The 23,455-nt window shown below is 47.3% G+C and overlaps 2 protein-coding genes and 1 pseudogene across 2 annotated transcripts; all 3 read left to right on the top strand.

The window, feature by feature from the left end:
* Positions 1 to 490: 490 nt before the first annotated feature.
* LOC101933593 (olfactory receptor 52R1-like) lies at positions 491 to 1,438 on the top strand. The gene has a single exon (XM_008174870.2). It carries the CDS (start codon positions 491 to 493, stop codon positions 1,436 to 1,438), a length of 948 nt encoding a protein of 315 aa, XP_008173092.2.
* A 10,064-nt stretch (positions 1,439 to 11,502) lies between these two features.
* LOC101933311 (olfactory receptor 52M1-like) lies at positions 11,503 to 12,450 on the top strand. Its single transcript, XM_008174866.2, has one exon. It carries the CDS (start codon positions 11,503 to 11,505, stop codon positions 12,448 to 12,450), a length of 948 nt encoding a protein of 315 aa, XP_008173088.1.
* A 7,240-nt stretch (positions 12,451 to 19,690) lies between these two features.
* Positions 19,691 to 20,689, top strand: LOC101933050 (olfactory receptor 52K1-like; annotated as a pseudogene).
* Positions 20,690 to 23,455: the final 2,766 nt, after the last annotated feature.

The following is a 23,455-nucleotide window of genomic DNA, read 5'->3' as shown; positions in this document are numbered from 1 at the left end:
CTCCTTCACCTTTGCTGTGCACTGCAGTGTGTCCTGATCATAGCTCTTTTCCCACAAGCTATTTTTTGGTGAAAAAACTTGGCAGTGTAGACAAGGCCTAAGGAACAATGATGAATAACCAGTATCCAGACTTGTGTCTCCTGCTGGTGCCTATTAAGGTTTCCCAGACCATGATGTTTAGGAGTTACTGACACATTGAGCACTATAACGCATAGAATTGGAATTAGTAGCATCATGTGTTCATAATTAATTTATCTGAATAATGAAAATGTCATTTTCCAGTGTGTGAAGAGCGACCAAACTGCTACACCCATAAGTACAGCCTCAAGTCGTGCATCTAGTGTCTCACATTAACATTTTCTCTCCATCCAGGCATTTGTACTGCGACCCTCTCCCTAGAGCCTGGGCACATACAGAAAGTCAGGGGGACATACGGTACATCCAGGAGACACCGGTGTGCCTCAGAGTTGGACACCTTCTACCCAACCCCATGTCAGATTCCAACACAACTGACTTCACCAACCCCTCCACCTTCATCCTGCTGGGCATTCCTGGTCTGGAGGCGGCCCATGTCTGGATCTCCATTCCCTTCTGCGCCATGTACGTCATAGCCATCTTGGGGAACTTCACCATCCTATTCATTGTGAAGAGGGAGCCGAGCCTGCATGGGCCCATGTACTATTTCCTCTGCATGCTGGCCATCACCGACCTCGTCCTGTCTACATCCACCCTTCCCAAAACGCTGAGCATCTTCTGGTTCAATTCCAGGGAGATTGATTTCAGTGCCTGCCTCACCCAGATGTACTTCATTCACTGCTTCTCAGCGATAGAGTCTGGGATCTTCGTGGCCTTGGCTCTGGATCGCTATGTGGCCATCTGCCATCCCCTGAGATATTCCACCATCCTGACAAACCCCATCGTGGCCAAGATTGGCCTGGCCGTGGTGCTACGCGGTGGCATACTTGCACTTCCCTATCCCTTCCTGGCAAGGCAATGGCCATATTGCAGAACCAACATCATCCCCCAGCCATACTGCGCGCATATAGCCGTGGTGAATCTGGCCTGCGCCGACACCCGCGTCAGTAGTTACTATGGCCTCTTTGTGCTATTCTGTGTGATGGGTCTAGATGTGATTTTTATTGTAGTGTCCTATTTAGAGATTCTCAGGGCCATCTTCAGCCTCCCAACAATGGATGCCCGGCTCAAGACTTTGGGAACCTGCAGCTCCCACCTCTTTCTCATTTTAGCCTTTTACATCCCAGGTCTCTTCATCTCCCTCATATCCCGGTTTGGTCAGAATGTGCCCCTGCATTCCCACGTTCTCATTGCCAATGTGTACCTCTTGATGCCCCCCATGCTGAACCCCATCATCTACGGGCTAAGGACCAAACAGATCCAGAGCAGGCTGCTCCGGGTCTTTACTCATGAAGGGGCCTAATGGTTCCTCCTCAGGCTCTGACTCTGAGATTGAACTACGTGCAGAGCTGGCTGGTGATACAGTGCTGGACCCTCTTCCCTGAATCACTGACTGGACAGTCAAAGTGACATTTAATCCTTTTGTGGGATTACTGTGCTGTGTCAGAGTGAGAAACTGAGGAATCAGTCTGTGTACAACTTATTAATTCATACGGTTCCCACCTTTCTAATTGCTCGTAACTGGACCCCTGAGGCTCTGTGCCCTGCCCTGCCTATACCCCCAAGGCCAAACCCCTTGCCCCTCTTTTCACAATGTCCGTCCTCCTGTCCCACCACTTCCGCAAAGGCCCCACCTCTGTTGCTCGCTCCTCTCCTCCTCAGCCCCATCCACTCCTGGTTCAACTCCACCTCTGTCCCCATCGCTCAGGTTGGCTCCCTCTGCTCCGGGGCTGGGAGAGAAACTGATTCAGCCCAACAAGGAGCCTTCAGTGAGTGCAGCGAAGACACAGCGCTGGGGCCAACAGGACAATGGGAAGTGGAGAGGGAAGCCAGGAATCCTTATAAAAGAAGCTGAGGTTGGGAGCAGTGTTGTGCTGCAGGCGGGCTATACTGTGCATTATACAGCTTGTGGGCCCTAAAGCTCAGCTACAGAGTCCTGATGGAAGAGACCCTTGTGTGGCTTATTTCTTTAGCTTTCAGCTCCCTGTTGTTCCTAATCCCTGGGGCCCTGCAATGGGGACCACTAAAAGGGTATAATAAGGAGGAGGGAGAAAACTTGTTCACCTTAGCCTCTAAGGATAGAACAAGAAGCAATGGGCTTAAACTGCAGCAAGGGAGGTTTAAGTTGGACATTAGGAAAAAGTTCCTAACTGTCAGGGTGGTTAAACACTGGAATAAATTGCCTAGGGAGGTTGTGGAATCTCCATCTCTGGAGATATTTACGAGTAGGTTAGATAAATGTCTATCAGGGATGGTCTAGACAGTATTTGGTCCTGCCATTCGGGCAGGGGACTGGACTCGATGACCTCTCGAGGTCCCTTCCAGTCCTAGAATCTATGAATCTATGAATCTGTGAGCCAGGGTTTAGGGTTAGGGCAAGGGATCAGCTTTGAAGCTAGGTGGACAACAGCTGAGAGAGGCGGAAGGATAAGCCCCTGCGTTAGCTGGGAAGGCAGGATGCTTAGAAGAGGCCACGGTGGCTTCGGTAGTTCGTAGGGAGGGAGATAAACAGCACATCTTCCGTTACCAGGTATTTACACACGTACACACCACGTTATTTGGAACTACAGGGCAAACGTTGCCCAGGGGCTGAAGCTCAGTCTAACTTAAGCTCTGCAGGACGCTTTTGATCACTACATCTAGAAGTTCTTTAGCTAGGCAACATTATCCCCATGTCATAGACGGATTGATCCATGCAGCGATAAATTGATTTACCCAAGACCACCCACTGAGACAGTGGCAGAGCAGGAATATGAACTAGACTGTATTAGATGCAGTGAGGCTATTTGTGTGTCGTGATCAGTTGAGTTGCTGTCCTTATTAAACAGGTGGAATTTATTAAAGAAACAGCTAAAAACAACATCCACAAAAACAGGTTTCCGCACAGCTCAGTTTTCAGCCTCATCTTGCTTGTTTACCAGGGACCACACACTGCCTGGAATGCTACATGGTTCATTGAGATCAATGATGTGCCGCAAGGAACCAAATCTGTGCAGCATGTGACTTGTAGGCCCTGATTAGGACCTTCCAATAGCAAGAAACTAGGAATAATAAATAATAATCTCCATTTAATACATGGAGAGGCTGTGCCCAAGGTCATCCAGGAAATCTGTGGCAGAGCTGGGACTCTTTGCTCCCAGCTCACTGGTCTCTGCTGACGCTTTACCTCTAGTTAATTGTCTTGGGCCAAATTCTCAGCTGGTGTAAGTGGGAGCAGCCCCACAGAAATCAAGGGAGATTCTCTCACTAGAGAAACCAATGGAGAGAGAGCTCCATGACTCTGTGCCGCTGCAGAGACCATATGAGCTAGTTCTGAGAGAGACTAAGCAAGGGATTGGCTGCTAGGGACTTGTGAGCTATGTTCCCGTCTCAAGACACTTCCTTTCCTGGTGCCTCAGTTTTCCCATCTGTAAAAGGGGGATACTTCCTGGGGGTAGGGAGCAATAGTTTGTGAATCACCTATCAACAGTAATTTCTGTGTCCGTGTGTTTCCATGCTTCAGTGGGACATAGCTGTGGTTGCCAAATTCAGGAATAAGTGCTGAGAAATGGGACAGACTCACCCCAGACTGGTGGTTATTAGATTATAACAAGCCTGTAACAAAAGTAAATTTCTGTTTCACCATCCTGGTTAACTAACAGCCAAAAATACAGTCTCCTGAGGCATCCCAGCCCTTACCTCATCACTCGGACACTGGACTCCCTGGTAAGTGGTCAGTGAAAACCAGTTTCACCATTTATAGGGTCATTCTAATCTCAAGAGACCAGCCACTTATCCAGGTCAATATATAACTCAGAATTTACCCAATGATCACACTGCTGCCAATCCTTTAGCAATTAAAAAGTAAAGGTTTAATAATAAATAAAAGAAGAGGAGCTATAAATGGTTTATAGGTCAGATACATACAAGTGATTTTTCAGTGTTCAGGGATCAGGATCACAGCAGTGATGGTATAAACTGCTAGCTTGCAAAAGTCTCTCAGGAAATTACCCAAGCTGGTTGGGGTTCATCAGTCTTTGATCAGAGCTTCTGTGTTGGAAACCCAGTGCAGGGAACTTACGATAACATGGAGATGTCTCAGGGGTTCTTTTATGTTCTCTGCCCTGTGCATGGAATTTTACTGTCCCAAACAAAGCCCTGGGCTCTAGCAGGGCAAGCAGCTGGGACACTAGAGCCATGGGAGGACGGGAAGAGCAGATAAAAACATGTTTTGAGGCAGGGAGCCTGGTCCTTGTACAAAGAAAGGAGGAAAGAGTTCTTTAAAAGTGAGAAGTGGAGGCCCGGGAACTTGGCTGTTTCCTCCAAGCATCGCCAGCCAGTCCACTTGGCTTCGAACAACCTGCCCAGAGAGGGGATCTTGTGAGAGTCCCTGTGTTTTCTGGGACAAGCCCAAGGACAGACCTCCTGTAATGGGATCCCTGGGGTGCAACCAGGAGTGTGGGACAGCTGAGCCCTCTGTCCCACCAACCTGGGGTATCCCTCTCTCACTTTGATGCTGTGTCAAGCCACAAACCTCTGGCAGGTACTGCGCTTACACAGTCATCCACAGGCAGGGACACACCCAGCTGAGTTACATGAATAAACTCCCAGGCACTCATAAGTAACGCTAGAGAGGCTCAAGCCAATTTCCTTCAGCTCCCCAGCCTTGCACCCCTGAATTGCACCATCCTGCCCTGATCTGAAACCTGGCCCTTAGTTTGATCCCTTAGCAACGGCCTAGTGTGCCTGGAGAAAGTGTTCTTATCTCCCATAAGTCATGTGTCTCCTGATCTGTCTGTCTACTATCTACCCATCCATCCTGGGCATTTACAGGGTATCAGACCCTACAGAGACCTGGGCTGTCTACTATCTACCCATCCATCCTGGGCATTTACAGGGTATCAGACCCTACAGAGACCTGGGCTGTCTACTATCTACCCATCCATCCTGGGCATTTACAGGGTATCAGACCCTACAGAGACCTGGGCATTATCCCTAGTTTTCTTCCTAATCAACTATAATTTTCAAATATGCATATATGAACAGAGCAGCTAATTCCTCTTTGACTCAGCGGAGAGTCCAAGAGTTCTCATCTCCCTTTGGGAAGGTCCCTTAATTACTGTTTACTTCTGAAGCTGGATAAATAGCAGAGAAGCACAGACATGCAAAGAGAGACATAGAGTGTCTCCAGTCTCCAGCCTGTTTGCATCCAGATGATGCTTCTCCCCTAGAGGTTGAGCAAACCCCACAGAGATTGCACAGACCTATATTATAAATGGTGAACACCCCTGCCAGCTCTCGGTGTGGGATGTTGCTGCAGATGCTGGGGTGAGTGAAGTATGAGACACGGCTACCTGAGAGGGATTCCCAGGGAAGACAATCCTATCTAAGAATCGACAGGTACCCAACTCTTGCTGTTTGACAAAGCCAGGGCAATGAGGACATGATGGGATAGAGAATAGGTCTGTGGTCCTTTCCGCTCTGCACAGCCATTAAACATCCCAGGGCCCTTGCCAGAGGGGATGTGTTTGCTCCAGTCTCACGGGCCAAAATGTCCCTCTTTGCTGGGCCCCTTCCCCTCCCCCCCGCAGCTGATGGCCTCCAGCCCCAAAGTGGCTGCATTTCAGTGGCACAGTCGATCCTTCAGGATGAAAGGTGTTAGTAGGTGTCCAATACAAGGCCAAATTTGGAGGCTGTGGCTGGAAGTTTACTTAGGCCTCAATGAAGCAAAATTCCCCTTGGAGTAAGAACTGAGTAAAGACCTTGGGATCCAGCTGTGTGTTAATGCACAGACACTGTCACCTCCTCCTCTTGCAATGTATGGTTCTGGCTGTTAATGGGGGGTGGGAGGTGGGGACTGTTACCTGACAGCTGAACCATTATGCCTGAAACTTCCAAAATGCAATTCATCCAGAAGCAGACACCCAGCGTGGGAAATTTCAGTCCAAATGGTTAATGTTTGGCAAACTTATAAGCAACTGAAAATCAGATCTTCTAATTGAAGTAGTGAGACAGCCTTAACTAACTGTGGTGCCACTAGCACCACCTACAATAGCCAATCCATTTGTGAATGCCATTCAGCTAAGCTCTTTTCTCCAACATTGTCTGTGGCAAGGAGTTCCCCAGGCCAAATATGTATTATATTAACAGTTTTCTTTTATCAGTGTTATATGTTCAGACTTTCAACGTAATTGACTGTTTCCATTCTCATGTGTTATGAAACACAGTGAATATAAATGCCAGATCTATTTTCTTTATCGCTAGATTGAAAGGATATAAGGCCAGAAGGGACCATTTGATCAACCAGCCTGACCTCCTGTATAACAAAGGCCATTAAATTTCACCCAGTTCACTGTGAACTGAGATCACATATCTTCTGTGTGACTGCGCCCTGGTCTACACTAGGATTTTATATCAAGGAATCATGGAGCCACAGGGTGAGAAGGGATCGCAGGGGTCATCTAGTCTAACCCCCTGCCAAGGTGCAGGGTTTGTTGTGTCTAAACCATCCCATAGCGATGGCTATTTAGCCTCCTTTTGAAAACCTCCAGCAAAGGAGCTTTCACAACCTCCTGAGGCATCTGTTCTATTGTCCTCCTGTTCTTAGAGTTTGGCGGTTTATCTGAGATTTGCTATGCTGTAGTTTGAACCCCTTGTCTCTTCTCCTGTCCTCTGTGGTAAGACAGAACACCTTTTCTCCATCTTTTTATGGCAGGCTTTCAAGTATCTGAACACCACTGTCATGTCTCACCTCAATCTCCTCCTTTCCAAGCTAAGCATACCCAGTTCCTTCAGCCTTTGCTCTATGGTTTGTATTCCGTCCCTTGGATCAGCTTTGTCTCTCAGCTCTGATCCTTTCCAGTTTCTCTACATCCTTCCTATACACTGAAGACCCAAACTGGACACAGTACTCCAGCTGAGGCCTAACCAGCGCTGAGTAGGGCGGTACTATCACCTCCCATGACTCGCATGCTATGCCTCTGCTAATGCAACCAAAAATTGCATTTGCTTCTTTTGCAATAGCAAAAAAATTGACACCCCTCAGAGATGTAACTATATCAACCTAACCCCGCTGTAGACGGCATGACATCTACTGAGGAATTCTTCATTGACCTAGTTACCATCTCGGAGCGGTGGATTACCTACGAGGACAGGAGAACCCCGGCTGTTGGTGTAAGAAATGTCTAAACTGAAGTGCTACGGCAGCACCGCTGTTCTGCAGACATGAGGAGCTGGAGATTCCACCACTTCCCTTCGCAGTTTGTTTCTATTGTAGCCTATAGGACTAACCTGCTTGCTTGTGTGTATATATAAATATATCTTTTCTTATAGTTTAAGTATTTGGTTTATTGTAATAGGTTTATAGATTTATATTAAAGCAAGTTTGGCTGTAATGCAAGAGAGCTACAGGCCATATCCTGTATGTTAAGGTAAAGGAAAGTTAGCATATCTATATTAAGACCTTTTACTCAGAAAGCAAAGTTGACCTATAGCTTGTTATCTAAATAGATGAGTACCCCGCCTATGTCTATACCATCTCGGTAATGGTGGATTACCTACAAAGACAGGAGAACCCCGGCTGTCGGTGTAAGAAATGTCTAAACTGAGGTGCTACGGCAGCACCACTGTTCTGCAGACATGAGGAGCTGGAGATTCCACCACTTCCCTTCGCAGTTTGTTTCTATTGTAGCCTATAGGACTAACCTGCTTGCTTGTGTGTATATATAAATATATCTTTTCTTATAGTTTAAGTATTTGGTTTATTGTAATAGGTTTATAGATTTATATTAAAGCAAGTTTGGCTGTAATGCAAGAGAGCTACAGGCCATATCCTGTATGTTAAGGTAAAGGAAAGTTAGCATATCTATATTAAGACCTTTTACTCAGAAAGCAAAGTTGACCTATAGCTTGTTATCTAAATAGATGAGTACCCCGCCTATGTCTATACCATCTCGGTAATGGTGGATTACCTACAAAGACAGGAGAACCCCGGCTGTCGGTGTAAGAAATGTCTAAACTGAGGTGCTACGGCAGCACCACTGTTCTGCAGACATGAGGAGCTGGAGATTCCACCACTTCCCTTCGCAGTTTGTTTCTATGGTTAATGACCCTCAGTGCTAAACACTGGGTTCTTATTTCCAACTGGAATTTGTCTGGATTCAGTTTCCAGCCACTGGGCCTTGCTCTGCTTTTCTCCTCTAGATTACAGAGCCCATTAGTATGCAGGGTTTTCTCGCCATGAAACTATCCACTTGATGGTCTTTTTGGTAAGATAAATAGATGAAGTTCTTCATGTCTCTCTCTCTCTGTCAGGAATTTTCTCCAGCCTGAAATCATTTTTGTGGCTCTTTTTTGCATCATCTCCAATTTTTCAACATTGTTTTTGAAATGTGGGCCCCATGACTAGATGCAGTCGGTTTCACCAATGCCATGTGCAGAGGGAAAATCCTTCCCCTGCTCCAACTCACCACTCCCCTGTTTATGCATCCAAGGATCACATCAGCCCTTTTGCCACAGCATTGCACTGGGACCTGACGATGAGTTGGTTGTTCACAATGACCCCTAAATCCCTTTTAGGGTCCCTTCATTGCATAATATATTGTCCTAGTCTGTGGGTGCGGCCTGCATTCCCCGTTCGGAGAGGATAACTTTGCATTTGACTTTATTAAAACATTTTGTTTGTTTGTTTGTTTCTTTGTTCCCAGCTCACCAAATGCTCCAGATCAGTCGGTATGCCTGCCCTGACCTCCTCATTGTAACCACTTTGCCAATAGCCCCATTCACTGACAATGACCCATTGACAACTGATTTCTGAGATCTATCAGTTATTCAGCTTTTTGTGCATTTGATATGTGCTCTACTCATATTATAGAGTGTTCATTTTTCTAATCAGAATATTTTCGCTACTGAAGCAAATGCCTCAGAGAAATCAAAATCTATTGCATCTGTGCGGGTCTCTTGATCAACCAAACATGTACTCTTATTAAAGGATGAAGTACAATTTATTTGAACAGACGTGTTTTTCACACACCCTTTTGATGCATGGCATTAATTATATTCCTGGACTTTTAACTAATCCCATACCAGATTTTCCATTCTTTCCTAACTTTGTCAATTTTTTATAAAACTTTCCTTTTTTTAATAGTTTACATTTAACACAGAACTGTCCTGTATTTGCCTCTTTTTTTTTTTTTTTTGGCTTTGCTGCTGCCTGATTATGTACTTCTGGTTCCAAATGAGGCATGTGGTTGATTGGTCAATTAATAACTGTGGTGTTTGTAACTCTAGGGTTTTACTGTAGATGCTGTTTAACATCCTTCTTGACAGCGAATGGACTGGAAAGTATTTCATCACCGCGTGTGATATGAGTCCTTTATAGAATCATAGAATATCTGGGTTGGAATGGACCTCAGGAGGTCATCTAGTCCAACCCCTGCTCAAAGCAGGACCAATTCCCAACTAAATCATCTCAGCCAGGGCTTTGTCAAGCCTGACCTTAAAAACCTCTAAGGAAGGAGATTCCACCACCTCCCTTGGTAACACATTCCAGTGCTTCACCGCCCTCCTGCCCATCTGTTCCCTGAGGGAGTCAAACTCTGCTTTTCTGAAGTCCAGGGTCCGTATTCTGCTGCTCTACTTTCTTCCTTGTGTCAGGATCTTGAACTCGACCATCTCATGGTCACTGCCTCCCAGGTTCCCATCCACTTTTGCGTCCCCTACTAATTCTTCCCGGTTTGTGAGCAGCAGGTATAGAAGAGCTCTGCCCCTAGTTGGTTTCTCCAGCACTTGCACAAGGAAATTGTCCCCTACTCTTTCCAAAAGCATCCTGGATTGTCTGTGCACCTCTGTATTTCTCTCCCAGCAGATATCAGAGTGATTAAAGTCTCCCATGAGAACCAGGGCCTGCGATCTTGTAACTTCTGCTAGTTGCCAGAAGAAAGCCTCGTCCACCTCATCCCCCTGGTCTGTGGTCTATAGCAGACTCCCACCACGACATCACCTTTGTTGCTGACACTTCTAAACTTTATCCAGAGACTCTCAGGTTTTTCTGCAGTTTCATACCGGAGCTCTGAGCAGTCATACTCCTCTCTTACATACAATGCAACTCCCCCACCTTTTCTGCCCTGCCTGTCCTTCCTGAACAGTTTATATCCATCCATGACACTACTCCAGTCATGTGAGTTATCCCACCAAGTCTCTGTTATTCCAATGACATCATAGTTCCTTGACTGTGCCAGGACTTCCAGTTCTTCCTGCTTGTTTCCCAGGCTTCTTGCATTTGTGTATAGGCACTTAAGATAACTCGCTGATTGTCCCACTTTCTCAGTCTGAGAGAGGAGTCCTCCCCTCTTGTACTCTCCTGCTCGTGCTTCCTCCCGGTATCCCATTTCCCCACTTACCTCACGGCTTTGGTCTCCTTCCCCCGGTGAACCTAATTTAAAGCCCTCCTCACTAGGTTAGACAGCCTGCTTGCGAAGATGCTCTTCCCTCTCTTCGTTAGGTGGAGCCCGTCTCTGCCTAGCACTCCTCCTTCTTGGAATACTCATACTGTTTCTTTCCAAATGAAGAACAAAAGTATTTCTTGAATACATTTTCCTTTTCTGCAACATTAAAAATTTGTCTTGCTACCTGTAGTAATTGGCCTAAAACCTTTCTAGGATTTCTTTTTTTTTGTTAATATACGTAATAACATCCTTCTAATGCATCCAGCTCTTCATTGATGACCTTCTCCTCTGGTTTAAGTCCAGTTTGAATCGGCTCCAGCTCTGCTGAAGTATCCATGGGGGTCTTGGCAGTGGAGGTGGGGTCGCGCCCAAGAAAAGTGTCCAACTCTTTAAAAAAAGGCAGGTCTGGGGCACAGCACTGGACTGATCATTTGCCTCCCTGGCCTTCAGGTACAAATGCCTCAGCTCCTTCACCTTTGCTGTGCACTGCAGTGTGTCCTAATCACAGCTCTTTTCCCACAAGCTATTTTTTGGTGAAAAAACTTGGCAGTGTAGACAAGGCCTAAGGAAAAATGATGAATAATGAGTATCCACACTTGTGTTTCCTGCTGGTGCCTATTAAGGTTTCCCAGATCATGATGTGTAGGAGTTACTGAAACATTGAGCACTGTAATACATGAAATTGGCATTAGTAGCATCATGTGTTCATAATTTATTTCTCTGAATAATAAAAATGTCATTTTTCAGTGTGTGAAGGGCGACCAATCTGCTTCACCCATAGGAACAGCCTCTAGTTGTGCATGTATGTCTCATATTTACATTGTCTCTCCATCCAGGCATTTGTACTGCGACCACCACCCTACATACAGGAAGTCAGGGGGACGTACGGTACATCCAGGAGACACCGTTCTGCCTCAGAGTTGGACTCCTTCTCCCCTACTCCATGTCAGATTCCAACACAACTGACTTCATCAATCCCTCCACATTCATTCTGATGGGCATTCCTGGCCTGGAGGCAACCCATGTCTGGATTTCCATCCCCTTCTGCACTATGTACATCATAGCCATCTTGGGGAACTTCACCATCCTCTTCATTGTGAAGAGGGTGCCGAACCTCCATGGGCCCATGTACTATTTCCTCTGTATGCTGGCCATCACAGACCTGGTCCTGTCTACATCCATCCTGCCCAAAATGCTGAGCATCTTCTGGTTCAGTTCCCGGGAGATCGATTTCAGTGCCTGCCTCACCCAGATGTACTTCATTCACTGCTTCTCAGCGATGGAGTCTGGGATCTTCACGGCCATGGCTCTGGATCGTTACGTGGCCATCTGCCATCCCCTGAGATATTCCACCATCCTGACAAACCCCATTGTGGCCAAGATCGGCCTGACCATGGTGCTGCGCGGTGGCATGCTTGCACTTCCCTATCCCTTCCTGGCAAGGCAATGGCCATATTGCAGAACCAACATCATCCCCCAGCCATACTGCGCGCATATAGCCGTGGTGAATCTGGCTTGCGCCGACACCCGCATCAGTAGTTACTATGGCCTGTTTGTGTTATTCTGCGTGATGGGCCTGGATGTGATTTTTATCGCCATGTCCTATGTCCAGATCCTCAGAGCCATCTTCAGCCTTCCCACAAAGGACGCCCGGCTCAAGACTTTTGGGACCTGCAGCTCCCACCTCTGTGCCATCTTAGCCTTTTACATCCCAAATCTCTTCTTCTCCCTCCTGCACCGGTTTGGCCAGAATGTGCCCCTACATTTCCACGTTCTCATTGCCAACCTGTACCTCTTGATGCCCCCCGCGCTAAACCCCATCATCTACGGGGTGAGGACCAAACAGATTCGGGGAAGGCTGCTCCAGCTCTTTACTTATGAAAGGGCCTAATGGTTTCTCCTCAGGCTCTGACTCTGAGATTGAACTACGTGCAGAGCTGGCTGGTGACATGGTGCTGGACCCTCTTCCCTGAATCATTGACTGGACTGTCAAAGTGACATTTAATCCTTTTGTGGGATTACTGTGCTGTATCTGCGGGACAAACTGAGGAATCAGTCTGTGTACAACTTATTAATTCATAGGATTCCCACCTTTCTAATTGCTGGTAACTGGACCCCTGAGGCCCCGTGTCCCGTCCTGCCTATACCCCCAAGCTCCTGCCCTACCTCTTTCCACAATGCCCCTCCCCATCCCACATGTTCCCCCAAGGCCCCACCTCTGTTGCTTGCTCCTTTCTTCTCCAGCCCCATCCACTCCTGGTTCCTCTCCCACTCCCTCCCCCTCCAGCTGGGCTCCCTCTGCTCCTTGGCTGGGACAGAAACTGCTTCAGCTGACAAGGAGCCTTCAGTGAGTGCAGCGAAGACACAGCGCTGGGGCCAACAGGCCAATGGGAAGTGGAGAGGGAAGCCAGGAATCCTTATAAAAGCAGCTGAGGTTGGGGGCAGTGTTGTGCTGCAGGCGGGCTATACTGTGCATCATACAGCTTGTGGGCCCTAAAGCTCAGCTACAGAGTCCTGATGGAAGAGACCCTTGTGTGGCTTATTTCCTTAACGTTCAGCTCCCTGATGTTCCTAATCCCTGGGTCCCAGCAATGGGGATGGGCTGGGAGCCCTTTGACCTGAGCCAGGCCTCCAGGGCAGGGCAAGGGATCATCTTTGAAGCCAGGAGGACAGCAGCTGAGAGAGGCAGAACGATAAGCCCCTGTGTTAGTTGGTGAGACAGGATGGATGGAAGAGGCCAGGGTGGCTTCAGTATTTCACAGGGAGGGAGATAAACAGCACAGCTTCCATTAGCCGGCTATTTACACACGTACACACCACCTTATCTGGAACCACAGGGCACCCATTGCCCTGGGGCTGAAGCTGAACAGTGAAGCTGAGTCTAATGTAAGCACTGATTAGGACTTTTCAATAGTAACAAACCTTTCCTGCTGCCTCAGTTTCGCCACCTGTAAAAGGGGGATTCCTCCTGGGAGTAGTGATCAATAGTCTATGAATCACCTATCAACAGTAATCTCTGCGTCCGTGTCTTACTGTGATTCACTGGGACACAGCTGTGGATGCCAAATTCTGGACAAACTGCTGAGAAATAGGGCTAGAGAGGCTCAAGTCACTTCCCCCCAGCTCCCCAACCTTGCACCACAGTACTGCCCTGTCCTGCCCTGGTCTGAAGCCTGGCCAGTGTAAGATCGTTACACAGTCCGCCCCTCCCTCGATGTGGAGAGGACACACACTAACCTCTGTAACCTGAGCTTTCCTAAGCACTTGAACCCAAACACACTGTTTCAGGTAAAATATAAAGCAAATGTATTCACTGCAGAAGATAGATTTGAAGTGAGAAACACAAATACAAATAAAATACAAACTAAAGTTTATTTGCACAAAGTGGAACAGCTCCAGCTGAAGAGACTGAGCCCCACACTCACATGGGACATGGGAGACCTGTTTTTAAATCCCTGCTTCAAATCAGGTAGTGGGGAAGTTCAGGCTTGAAATTAGACGAAGGTTTCTGACCGTCAGAGGGGTGAAATATTGGAACGGCCTTCCGAGGGAAACGGTGGGGGCGACGGACCTGTCTGGTTTTAAGATTAAGTTAGATAAGTTTATGGAGGGAATGGTTTAATGGTAAAACATAGTAGTCAAGGAAAACCAAGCAATGGTAGGTAAATAGTATAATGGCTAACAGGGGTCAGGCTGGAGACTCTTGCCTATATGCTCGGGGTCTTACTGATCGCCATATTTGGGGTCGGGAAGGAATTTTCCTCCAGGGCAGATTGGCTGAGCCTCTGGAGGTTTTTCGCCTTCCTCCGCAGCATGGGGCAGGGATCACTAGCAGGAGGGTTTCTGACGATTGAAGTCACTAAAAACAGGACTCAACAGCAGAGTCCAGGGAAGGGGTAGGGACGGTTTTATGGCCTGCAGCATGCAGGGGGTCAGACCAGATGATCATAATGGTCCCTTCTGACCTTAAAGTCTATGAGTCTATGAGTCTATGAGAGTTTGGATCTTGTCTCTTTCAGGAGAAAGCACTGACCTGCCTTAAACACCTGTCTCCAGGAGAGGGCTCACATTCCTGTATTCAATTTTTCCACACCATTCATGATTTCATAAACCTCTCTCATATCCCCCCTTAGTCATCTCTTTTCCAAGTATGTGCTTAAAGTACCCATACATGACCAGAGGGGGGTAGGGACAGCTCAGTGATTTGAGCATTGGCCTGCTAAAGCCAGGGTTGTGACTTCAATCCTTGCTCCACTTGGGACTAAATCAAGAACTGCCTCTCCTCTGGTGGGTTGCAGGACTAGCAAGATAAATAGATGAAGCGACTTACATCTCTCTCCCTATCTGGCATTTTCTCCAGCCTCAAATCATTTTTGTGGCTCTTTTTTGTACCTTCTCCAATTTTTCAACATCCTTTTTGTCATGTGGACCCCAGAACTGGATGTAGTCGTTTTCACCAGTGCCATGTGCAGAGGTAAAATCCTTCCACTGCTCCAACTCACCTCTCCCCTGTTTATGCATCCAAGGATCACATCAGTCCTTTTGGCCACAGCAACACACTGGGACCTGACGATGAGTTGGTTGTCCACAATGACCCCTAAATACTTTTCAGGGTCCCTGCATTCCATAATACAGTGTCGTAGTCTGTGGGTCGGGCCTGCCTTCCCTGTTCCAAGAGGATAACTTTGAATTTAACTGTATTAAACATTTTATTTGTTTGTCTGGTCCTAGCTCACCAAACACTCCAGGTCAATTGGTATGCCTGTGCTGACCTCCTCATTGTAACCACTCTGCCAATCTTGGGTTGTCCGCAAATTTTATGTGCAGTGATTTTCTATTTGCTTCCAGATCCTTCTTGAAAATATTGAATAGCATCAGGCTTAGAACTGATCCCTGCAGAAACCCACTAGAAACAGCCCCATTAGCAAACAATGACCCATTGACAACTGCTTTCTGAGATCTGTCAGTTAGCCAGATTTTTGTGCGTTTGACATGTGCACTACTGAGAGTGTAGAGAGTTCAAATTTTTCTCTGATTTTTCCCCTACTGATGTAAATGCCTTAGAGAAATCAAAATCTATTTCATCTGCATGGTTTCCTTGATCAACCAAACATGTACTCTCATTAAATGATGAAATTGGGTTTATTTGACAAGACTTGTTTTCCATACACCCTTTTGTTGTGTGGCATTAATTATATTCCAGGAATTTTCTTTAACTAATCCCAAACCAGGTTTTCCATTGTTTCCTAACTTCATCAAATGAAGTGTTAGATAGTTTTTGGCATTCACGGAAGAGCTGAACATGGTGGAATGTTGCTTTTCAGCTGGGGAAACTATCAGTCAGTGGTGGGATAACATCATTATGCAGGTCTGAGATGACGAGCAGTGGCTTCATAATTTTAGGATGCAGAAAGCCACCTTCCTGGAACTGTGTACTGAGCTGAACCCAGCCTTGCATTGCAAGGACACCCAAATGAGAGTTGAGAAGCGCGTAGAGATTGCAGTGTGGAACCTGGTGACTCCAGGCTCCTACAACTCAGTCGCAAATGAGTTTGGCATCAGGAAGTTGACCATTGGGGCTGTTAAGACAAGTGTGCAGGGCCATTAATAACGTCCTGCTACGAAGGGTTGTGACTTCCGATAACATGCATGAAATTGTGGATGGCTTTGCAGAAATGGGTTTCCCTAACTGTGGAGGGGTGATGGATGACATGCACATTCCAATTTTGGCACCAGACCACCTTGCAATGGAGTACATCAATTGGAAGGGGTACTTCTCCATGGTGTTGCGGGTGCTCATGGATCACCACAAGCGTTCACTGACTTCAATGTGGGGTGGTCCAGAAAAGTGCATGATGCATGAATCTTCAGGAACACAGGCCTTTAAAGAAAGCTGGAAGCAGGGGCTTTCTTTCCAGACCAGAAGATCCCCATAGGGAATGTCAAAATACCGATAGTGATCCTGGGGGACCTCATGTACCCCTTAATGCCATAGCTCATGTCATAGGTTTCACCCCCACTCTGAACTTTAGGGTACAGATGTGGGGACCTGCATGTGAACCCCTAAGCTCAATTAACAGTTTAGATCTGGTCTGGCTGCCACCACTCCCAAGCACTAATTCCCTTCCTTGGGCAGTCTTGAGAGACTTCACCAATTTCCTGGTGAACACAGATCCAACCCCTTGGATCTTAAAACAAGGAGAAATTAACCATCCCCCCTCCTTTCTCCCACCAACTCCTGGTGAGTCCAGACCCAATCCCCTTGGATTTTAAAAACAGGGAAAAATCAATCAGGTTCTTAAAAGTAAGGCTGTTAATTAAAGAAAAGAAAGGTGAAAGACAAACCTCTGGGAGAGATTAGCATACCAGCTACTCTCACAGACAACAGATTCCAAACACAGGGGATGTTCCCCTGGGCAAAAACTTATTTACACAAAAATTACCCAATTTCATTATTCCCCTAATACACAAGACAAGTTACAAAAAAGAAAATAAACAAAACCTATTTATTTCTTTTTTAATACTTACTACTTTGATAAGAGCTGATTCCTTGATCTTTTCCACTCCAGCCAAAACTGAAACTGACTCAGACAAAGGGAACTTTCTTCCTTTCTTTTGAACCATCTTGTCCTCCCATTGGTTCCTCTGGTCATGTGTCAGCTAGGCTAGGTGAACTTCTTAATCCTTTTCAGGTAAAAGAGGCATTAACCTCTTGGACAGCTCGTGGACAGCTCATGAATCCGTACATGGGAAACCTGGATAGCGTAAGGAGCATTTCAACAATAGGCTGAGTAGGGACAGGATTACCCTGGAATATGCATTTGGCAGATTAAAGGCACAATGGTGATGCCTTTATGGCAGGTTAGACCTCAATGTGGATAATAGTCCATTGGTTAAAGCCACATGTTGCACTTTGCATAATATTTGTGAAGGAAAGGGTGAAAAGTTTGCCCAGGAGTGGACTACTGAGGCAGAATGCTTGGCTGATGATTTTGCACTGCCAGATACCAAGGTTATTAGAGGGGAATACTGGGGGGGGGGCAATTTGGGGGGCTTTGAGGCAGCATTTTGAAGATGAGAAGCAGTAATGTTTGTTGCTAAGCTTGGGATTGCAATGCATAATGAAGTTTTGGCTGGGTAAGAAGCAGTTGTGATTGTTCTGGCCCAGGATTCACTGTAAGGAAATGATAAAACTGCTTGTTTGTTTCCTGCTGCCATCTGCTATCATAACTTGAATGGAAACAAATAAAGAGTGCTTATTATTCAAAGAATGTTGCTTTTATTGCCAAAAAAACCACAACGATGTGCACGCACAAACAGACACGTGTGCATTACTGTGGAAGGGGGAGGGGTGGTGGTGAGTGTCTCCAGGGCTGGAGGACATTGTGCGTGTGAGAAAAGCAATGTGAAAGGACATATGGGGCACTTCTCAGGGGACAACACTCTAAAGTTTCCCAACCGTTTCCACAGGCAGGAGTCACTGTGGCAGATATCTCTCTTCTGAGGGTAAGCAAGGAAGCAACGGTGCGTCTACAACATGCTTGCGGCTTCCGCCCCCATCCCAATGCTCCTCGTCTCTGTGCTGCTTTAGTCCTTGCCCAAGTAATTGCAGAAAGGGGTGGGACAGTGTCCCTCAATGGGAGAAGGAACAAAGCATCTCGGCAAGGACCCTCAAGCACGGGATTGCGGAATCCTGTGAAATCTCAGTGTGCATCAACATGCTGTTCCATCGTCCTGCCTAGCTGTACTGGGAAATGCCCAGCACACAGAAACACAGCCAGCCTTGTACATTTCTCTGGTTTCAACCCACCTCCACACTTCACAAAGCACATCCACTTTCCAGGGGTCTCCTCTCCTGCTTCTGGCTCACCGGATTGTAACTGCCGCGATTGGATGGACCCCCCCCCCCCCAGAGTGGAGAACAGCTCCTGACTGAACGCAGCACTGGGCGACCCTGGCATGGGTTCCACATCTTCTAATGCCTCCAGCTCTTCATCGATGGCTTTCTCCTCTGGTTTAATTCCAGTTTGAATGGGCTTCAGCCCCACCAAAGTATCCATGAGGGTCTTGGCTGTGGAGGTGGGGGTTGCTGCCAAGGATAGCGTCCAACTCCTTCAAAAATGTAAGGTCTGGGGCACAGCACCGGACTGATTATTTGTCTCCCTTGCCTTCTGGTACACATGCCTCAGCTCCTTCACCTCTGCTGTGCACTGCAGTGTGTCCCGATCGTAGCTCTTTTCCCACAAACTACATAAAATCTGCCCTTAGGTATGGAAATTCCTTCAGCTGGAGCACAGCTGGGACAGGACATCCTCCTCTCCCCATATAATGAGCAGATCCAGCACCTCCGCAGTGGCTCAAGTGGGACAGCGTTTGCTGGGTGGAACTGCCATGGACACCTGGGAAAACGTGATGTGAGCTCTCCATGCTGAGGAAACAGGAAGGGGAATTTCTAAATTACCGGGCCTTTAAATGGGGAGGGGTGGAAGGTGTTTATCTCTTTGCAGGACAGAGGAGTTGAAACCGCTTATTAGACTCATCGGGATGGGCATTGTCGGACTCCTTCAGGAGGCCAATTATAGCGATAAAATCAAGCGCCAGTGTCTACACTGACACTTCAGCAACAAAATGTTTGTGTAAAAAGCCTTACAATTCTCATTGAGGTTATTTTATTACCTTACTGAAACTGAGGAGTTCCGTCATCAAAAGTGGCTCTGTAGTGTATACACCTCCCCTGTTTCTTTGCCAAAGGCTCCTTTTTAGCAAAAATTTTGGCATTGTAGACAAGGCCTAAGGAACAATGATGAATAACCAGTATCCACACTTATGTTTCAAGCTGGTGCCTACTAAGGTTTCCCAGACAACGAAGTGTAGGAGTTACTGACACAGTGAGCACTGTAATACATGAAATTGTCATTAGTAGCATCATGTGTTCATAATTCATTTCTCTGAATAATGAAAATCTCATTTTCCAGGGTGTGATTGGTGACCAATCTGCTTCACCCATAAGAACAGCCTCCAGTTGTGCATGCAGTATCTCACATTAATATTTTCTCTCCATCCAGGCATTTGCACTGTGACCATCACCCTAGAGCCTGGGCAATACAGGACATCAGGGGGACGTACAGTACATGCAGAAATCACCATTCTGCCTCAGATTTGGACACCTTCTCCCCTACTCCATGTCAGATTCCAACATAACTGATTTCACCAACCCCTCCACCTTCATCCTGCTGGGCATTCCTGGCCTGGAGGTGGCCCATGTCTGGATCTCCATTCCCTTCTGTGCCATGTACGTCATAGCCATCTTGGGGAACTTCACCATCCTCTTCATTGTGAAGAGGGAGCCGAGCCTCCATGGTCCCATGTACTATTTCCTCTACCTGCTCGCTGTCACGGACCTAGGCCTGTCTACGTCCATCCTGCCCAAAATGCTGAGCATCTTCTGGTTCAATTCCAGGGAGATTGATTTCAGTGCCTGCCTCACCCAGATGTAAATCATTCACTGCTTCTCAGTGATGGAGTCTGGGATCCTCATGGCCATGGCTTTGGATCGCTATGTGGCCATCTGCCATCCCCTGAGATATTCCACCATCCTGACAAACCCCATCGTAGCCAAGATTGGCCTGGCCGTGGTGCTACGCAGTGGCATGCTCGCACTTCCCTATCCCTTTCTGGCAAGGCAGTGGCCATATTGCAAAACCAACATCATCTCCCAGCTGTACTGCGCGCATATAGCCGTGGTGAATCTGGCCTGCACTGACACCCGTGTCAGTAGTTACTATGGCCTCTTTGTGCTATTTTCTGTGACGGGTCTGGATTTGAATTTCATTGCTGTGTCCTATATCCAGATCCTCAGGGCCATCTTCAGCCTCCCCACAAAGGACGCCCGGCTCAAGACTTTTGGGACCTGCAGCTCCCATCTCTTTGCCACCTTAGCCTCTAACATCCCAGGTCTTTTCATCTCCCTCATGCACCGGTTTGGCCAGAATGTGCCCCTATATTTCCACATTCTCATTGCCAACATGTACCTCTTGATGCCCCCCATGCTGAACCCCATCATCTACGGGGTGAGGATCAAACAGATTCGGGGCAGGCTGCTCCAGCTCTTTACTTATGAAAGGGCCTAATGGTTTCTCCTCAGGCTCTGACTCTGAGATTGAACTACGTGCAGAGCTGGCTGGTGATACGGTGCTGGACCCTCTTCCCTGAATCATTGACTGAACTGTCAAAGTGACATTTAATCCTTTTGTGGCCTTAATGTGCTGTGTCAGAGTGAGAAACTGAGGAATCAATCTTTCTACAATTGATTAATTTATAAGGTTCCCACCTTTCTTATTGCTGGTAACTGGACCCCTAAGTCCCCGTGTCCTGTCGTGCCTACACACCCAAGGCCGTGCCCCCTGTCCCACCTCTTTCCACAACACCCCTCCCCCATCTCACCTCTTGCCCCAAGGCCCCACCTCCATTGCTCTCTCCTCTCATCCCCAGCCCCATCCAATACTGGTTCATCACCACCACCCTCTCCACCCCCCGAGCTGGGCTCCCTCTGCTCCAGGGCTGGGATAGAAACTGCTTCAGCCTGATAAGGAGCCTTCAGTGAGAAGCCAGGAAGCTGTGTAAAAGCAGCTGAGGTTGGGGGCAGTATTGTACTGCGGGCGGGTGAGACAGCATCCTACAGCTTGTGGGACCTAAAGCTCAGCTACAGAGTCCTGAAGGAAGAGACCATTTTGTGGCTTATTTCAGCTTGAGTGTGATATGTGATGAGTTCAGCTTCTGCCTTTGTGGCACAAAGTTTGTATATAAACAGAGGCAGGGTTAGTAAGATAATAAACAAGCTTGCCATTAAATTGAATTAAGGCTTCTTAAAGGATCCTGAAAGTGTTGCCAGGTGCTCCCATTAAAAGAAAGGAAACAAAGGGGAGTGAACCATCGAAAAGTCCATTGCCCATTACTTAGCAAATTGACCATTTTCTCTCTAAGTTGTATCCCATAAATTTGCATCCGTACACATCGTATTGCTAGTCAGTGCCGGCTCTAGCTTTTTTGCTGTCCAAGCACCAAAAAAAAAAAAAAAAAAAAAAGCCGTGATCACAATCGGCGGCAATTTGGCGGCAGGTCCTTCGCTCCGAGAGGGAGTGACGGCCCCGCTGCTGAATTGCTGTGGAACGGCCGGACATGCCACCCCCCGCCTTCATTGGCTGCTCCAGGCATCTGCTTGCTATGTTGGTGCCTGGAGCCGGCCCTGTTGCTAGTACAGTTTTATTGTTAATTTCAAACACACTTAACAGATTTACATTTAGAGATGTTTCCAAGGCTTGGGCTTGTTGCACTTGGAGCTCCATGCTTCTTATTTCTTGCTCCGATAATGCACCAACATTTTGTGTCACGTGTGTCTGTATAACCCCCAAAATCTTATCCAAAGCTGACATTTTCCCTTCTAATGTCTCAATATCAAATGAGTTTATAACTCCTGCTTCAGCACCAATACCACCTATGATATAATTCCTGATACCTTTTTTTATTTTGTATAATCCTGTTTTCCCATTGTTGTTGCCATGCTTGTAATAGAGGTAAGGCATATGGCATAGACCTTGCTGTTGTGCACTTATGTGTATTTGCATTCCTTCCCAATAAATTGTTTGGTCCACAATAGCTGGGGCTTCAATTACTTCTCCCCTTCTATATGGGTGCTCATCTGCCATGATTCTTGGTGCAATCTTGTTTACTGGTGTTTGATTAATAAACATAAAAAACCATATTCCCAACAATATACTCTGTTATTAATTTTCCTAAAGCAACTTAATTTTATTAGGATGGAAGAATGCACCATTATACCATACTCCCATAATTTGAGAGCCATTGTGTGACAGGGTTGGGGCTCACCACTGCGGCGCCTCCTACTGGTCATCTCGGGGAATTGGTTCGATCCAGTAGGGCACCCTCTTCTGGTGGCGTCTCGCCTCTCGTCTCGCCTTTGGTTGGCGAGCGGACTCGCGTTGCTCCCAACGCACAACGTCCTCTTCTGGGACGTCCATTCACACCCCCTTCCGCGGGTGGGGGGTGATCGACAGTCCCACACCTTTAAGTCCGATCCCTACAGTCCAGGATCTGGCGTGGTTCCGGCTGTCCACTCCCTGTGGCCTATGGCTGAGTGTATGGCCAAAGGGAACGAAAAGGGCGGAAGGGGGGGGACCCAGGCCTGCCCACTACTCTGAGTCTCGGTCCAGAGGCCCTCTAGCGACACCCTTGCTGTCCTCCCTCTCCTTCCTCCTCTGACTGCTCCTCTGGACCGCTTCCCCAACGGCCCTTCTCTGTGCTAGGCCTTCTCCTTCCAGACCTGCTGCCTGGCAGGCTACGGAGTAGGGCCTTCTCCCACTCTCTAAAGTTGGCCTGCACTGCGCTGTCCGTGGTGCTGGCCTCCCAGCTCTGGAGACAGACCTTCCCCTCTGAAGGCCTGGGACCGACTGACTGCTCTCGCTCTGAGCAGCCTTTTATATGGCTGAGCTGGGCCCTGATTGGCTGGCCCCAATCTGTCCTCTGATTGGCTCTGAGTAAGCCCTTCTCTGATTGGCTGTGCGTCTACGATATGCGCCCAGGCCTGCTGCAGCCCACCCTCTCCGGGTGTGGGGCCGCTGCCCCACCACACATTGATTCATTTAATCCCACACGAATTAGCCAATTTTTGTACATGAATTATGTCTAAGGTGACTTCATCAAATCCCAGACTTCAAAAGGTACAGTTCAGAGTGGTCACTTTTAGATTATTTTTATTATAATTAAATCTAAACGTTAGCCGACCTTCCCCCCTTAGTATGTATTAATATATCTTTTGATTTTAGATATTCCCATGTCCATTTTTTGACATTTCCCCACCATATTTTAAATTTTATCTT

This window comes from Chrysemys picta, chromosome 1 (genome assembly GCF_011386835.1).
Source record: "Chrysemys picta bellii isolate R12L10 chromosome 1, ASM1138683v2, whole genome shotgun sequence".
Taxonomy (NCBI): Eukaryota; Metazoa; Chordata; order Testudines; family Emydidae; genus Chrysemys; species Chrysemys picta.
This window is presented reverse-complemented; position numbering and strand designations above follow the sequence as displayed.

What these genes read in the sequence shown, in the direction of transcription:
- LOC101933311 (XM_008174866.2), top strand. Translation starts at nt 11,503, where the DNA reads ATGTCAGATTCCAACACAACTGACTTCATCAATCCCTCCACATTCATT.
- LOC101933593 (XM_008174870.2), top strand. Translation starts at nt 491, where the DNA reads ATGTCAGATTCCAACACAACTGACTTCACCAACCCCTCCACCTTCATC.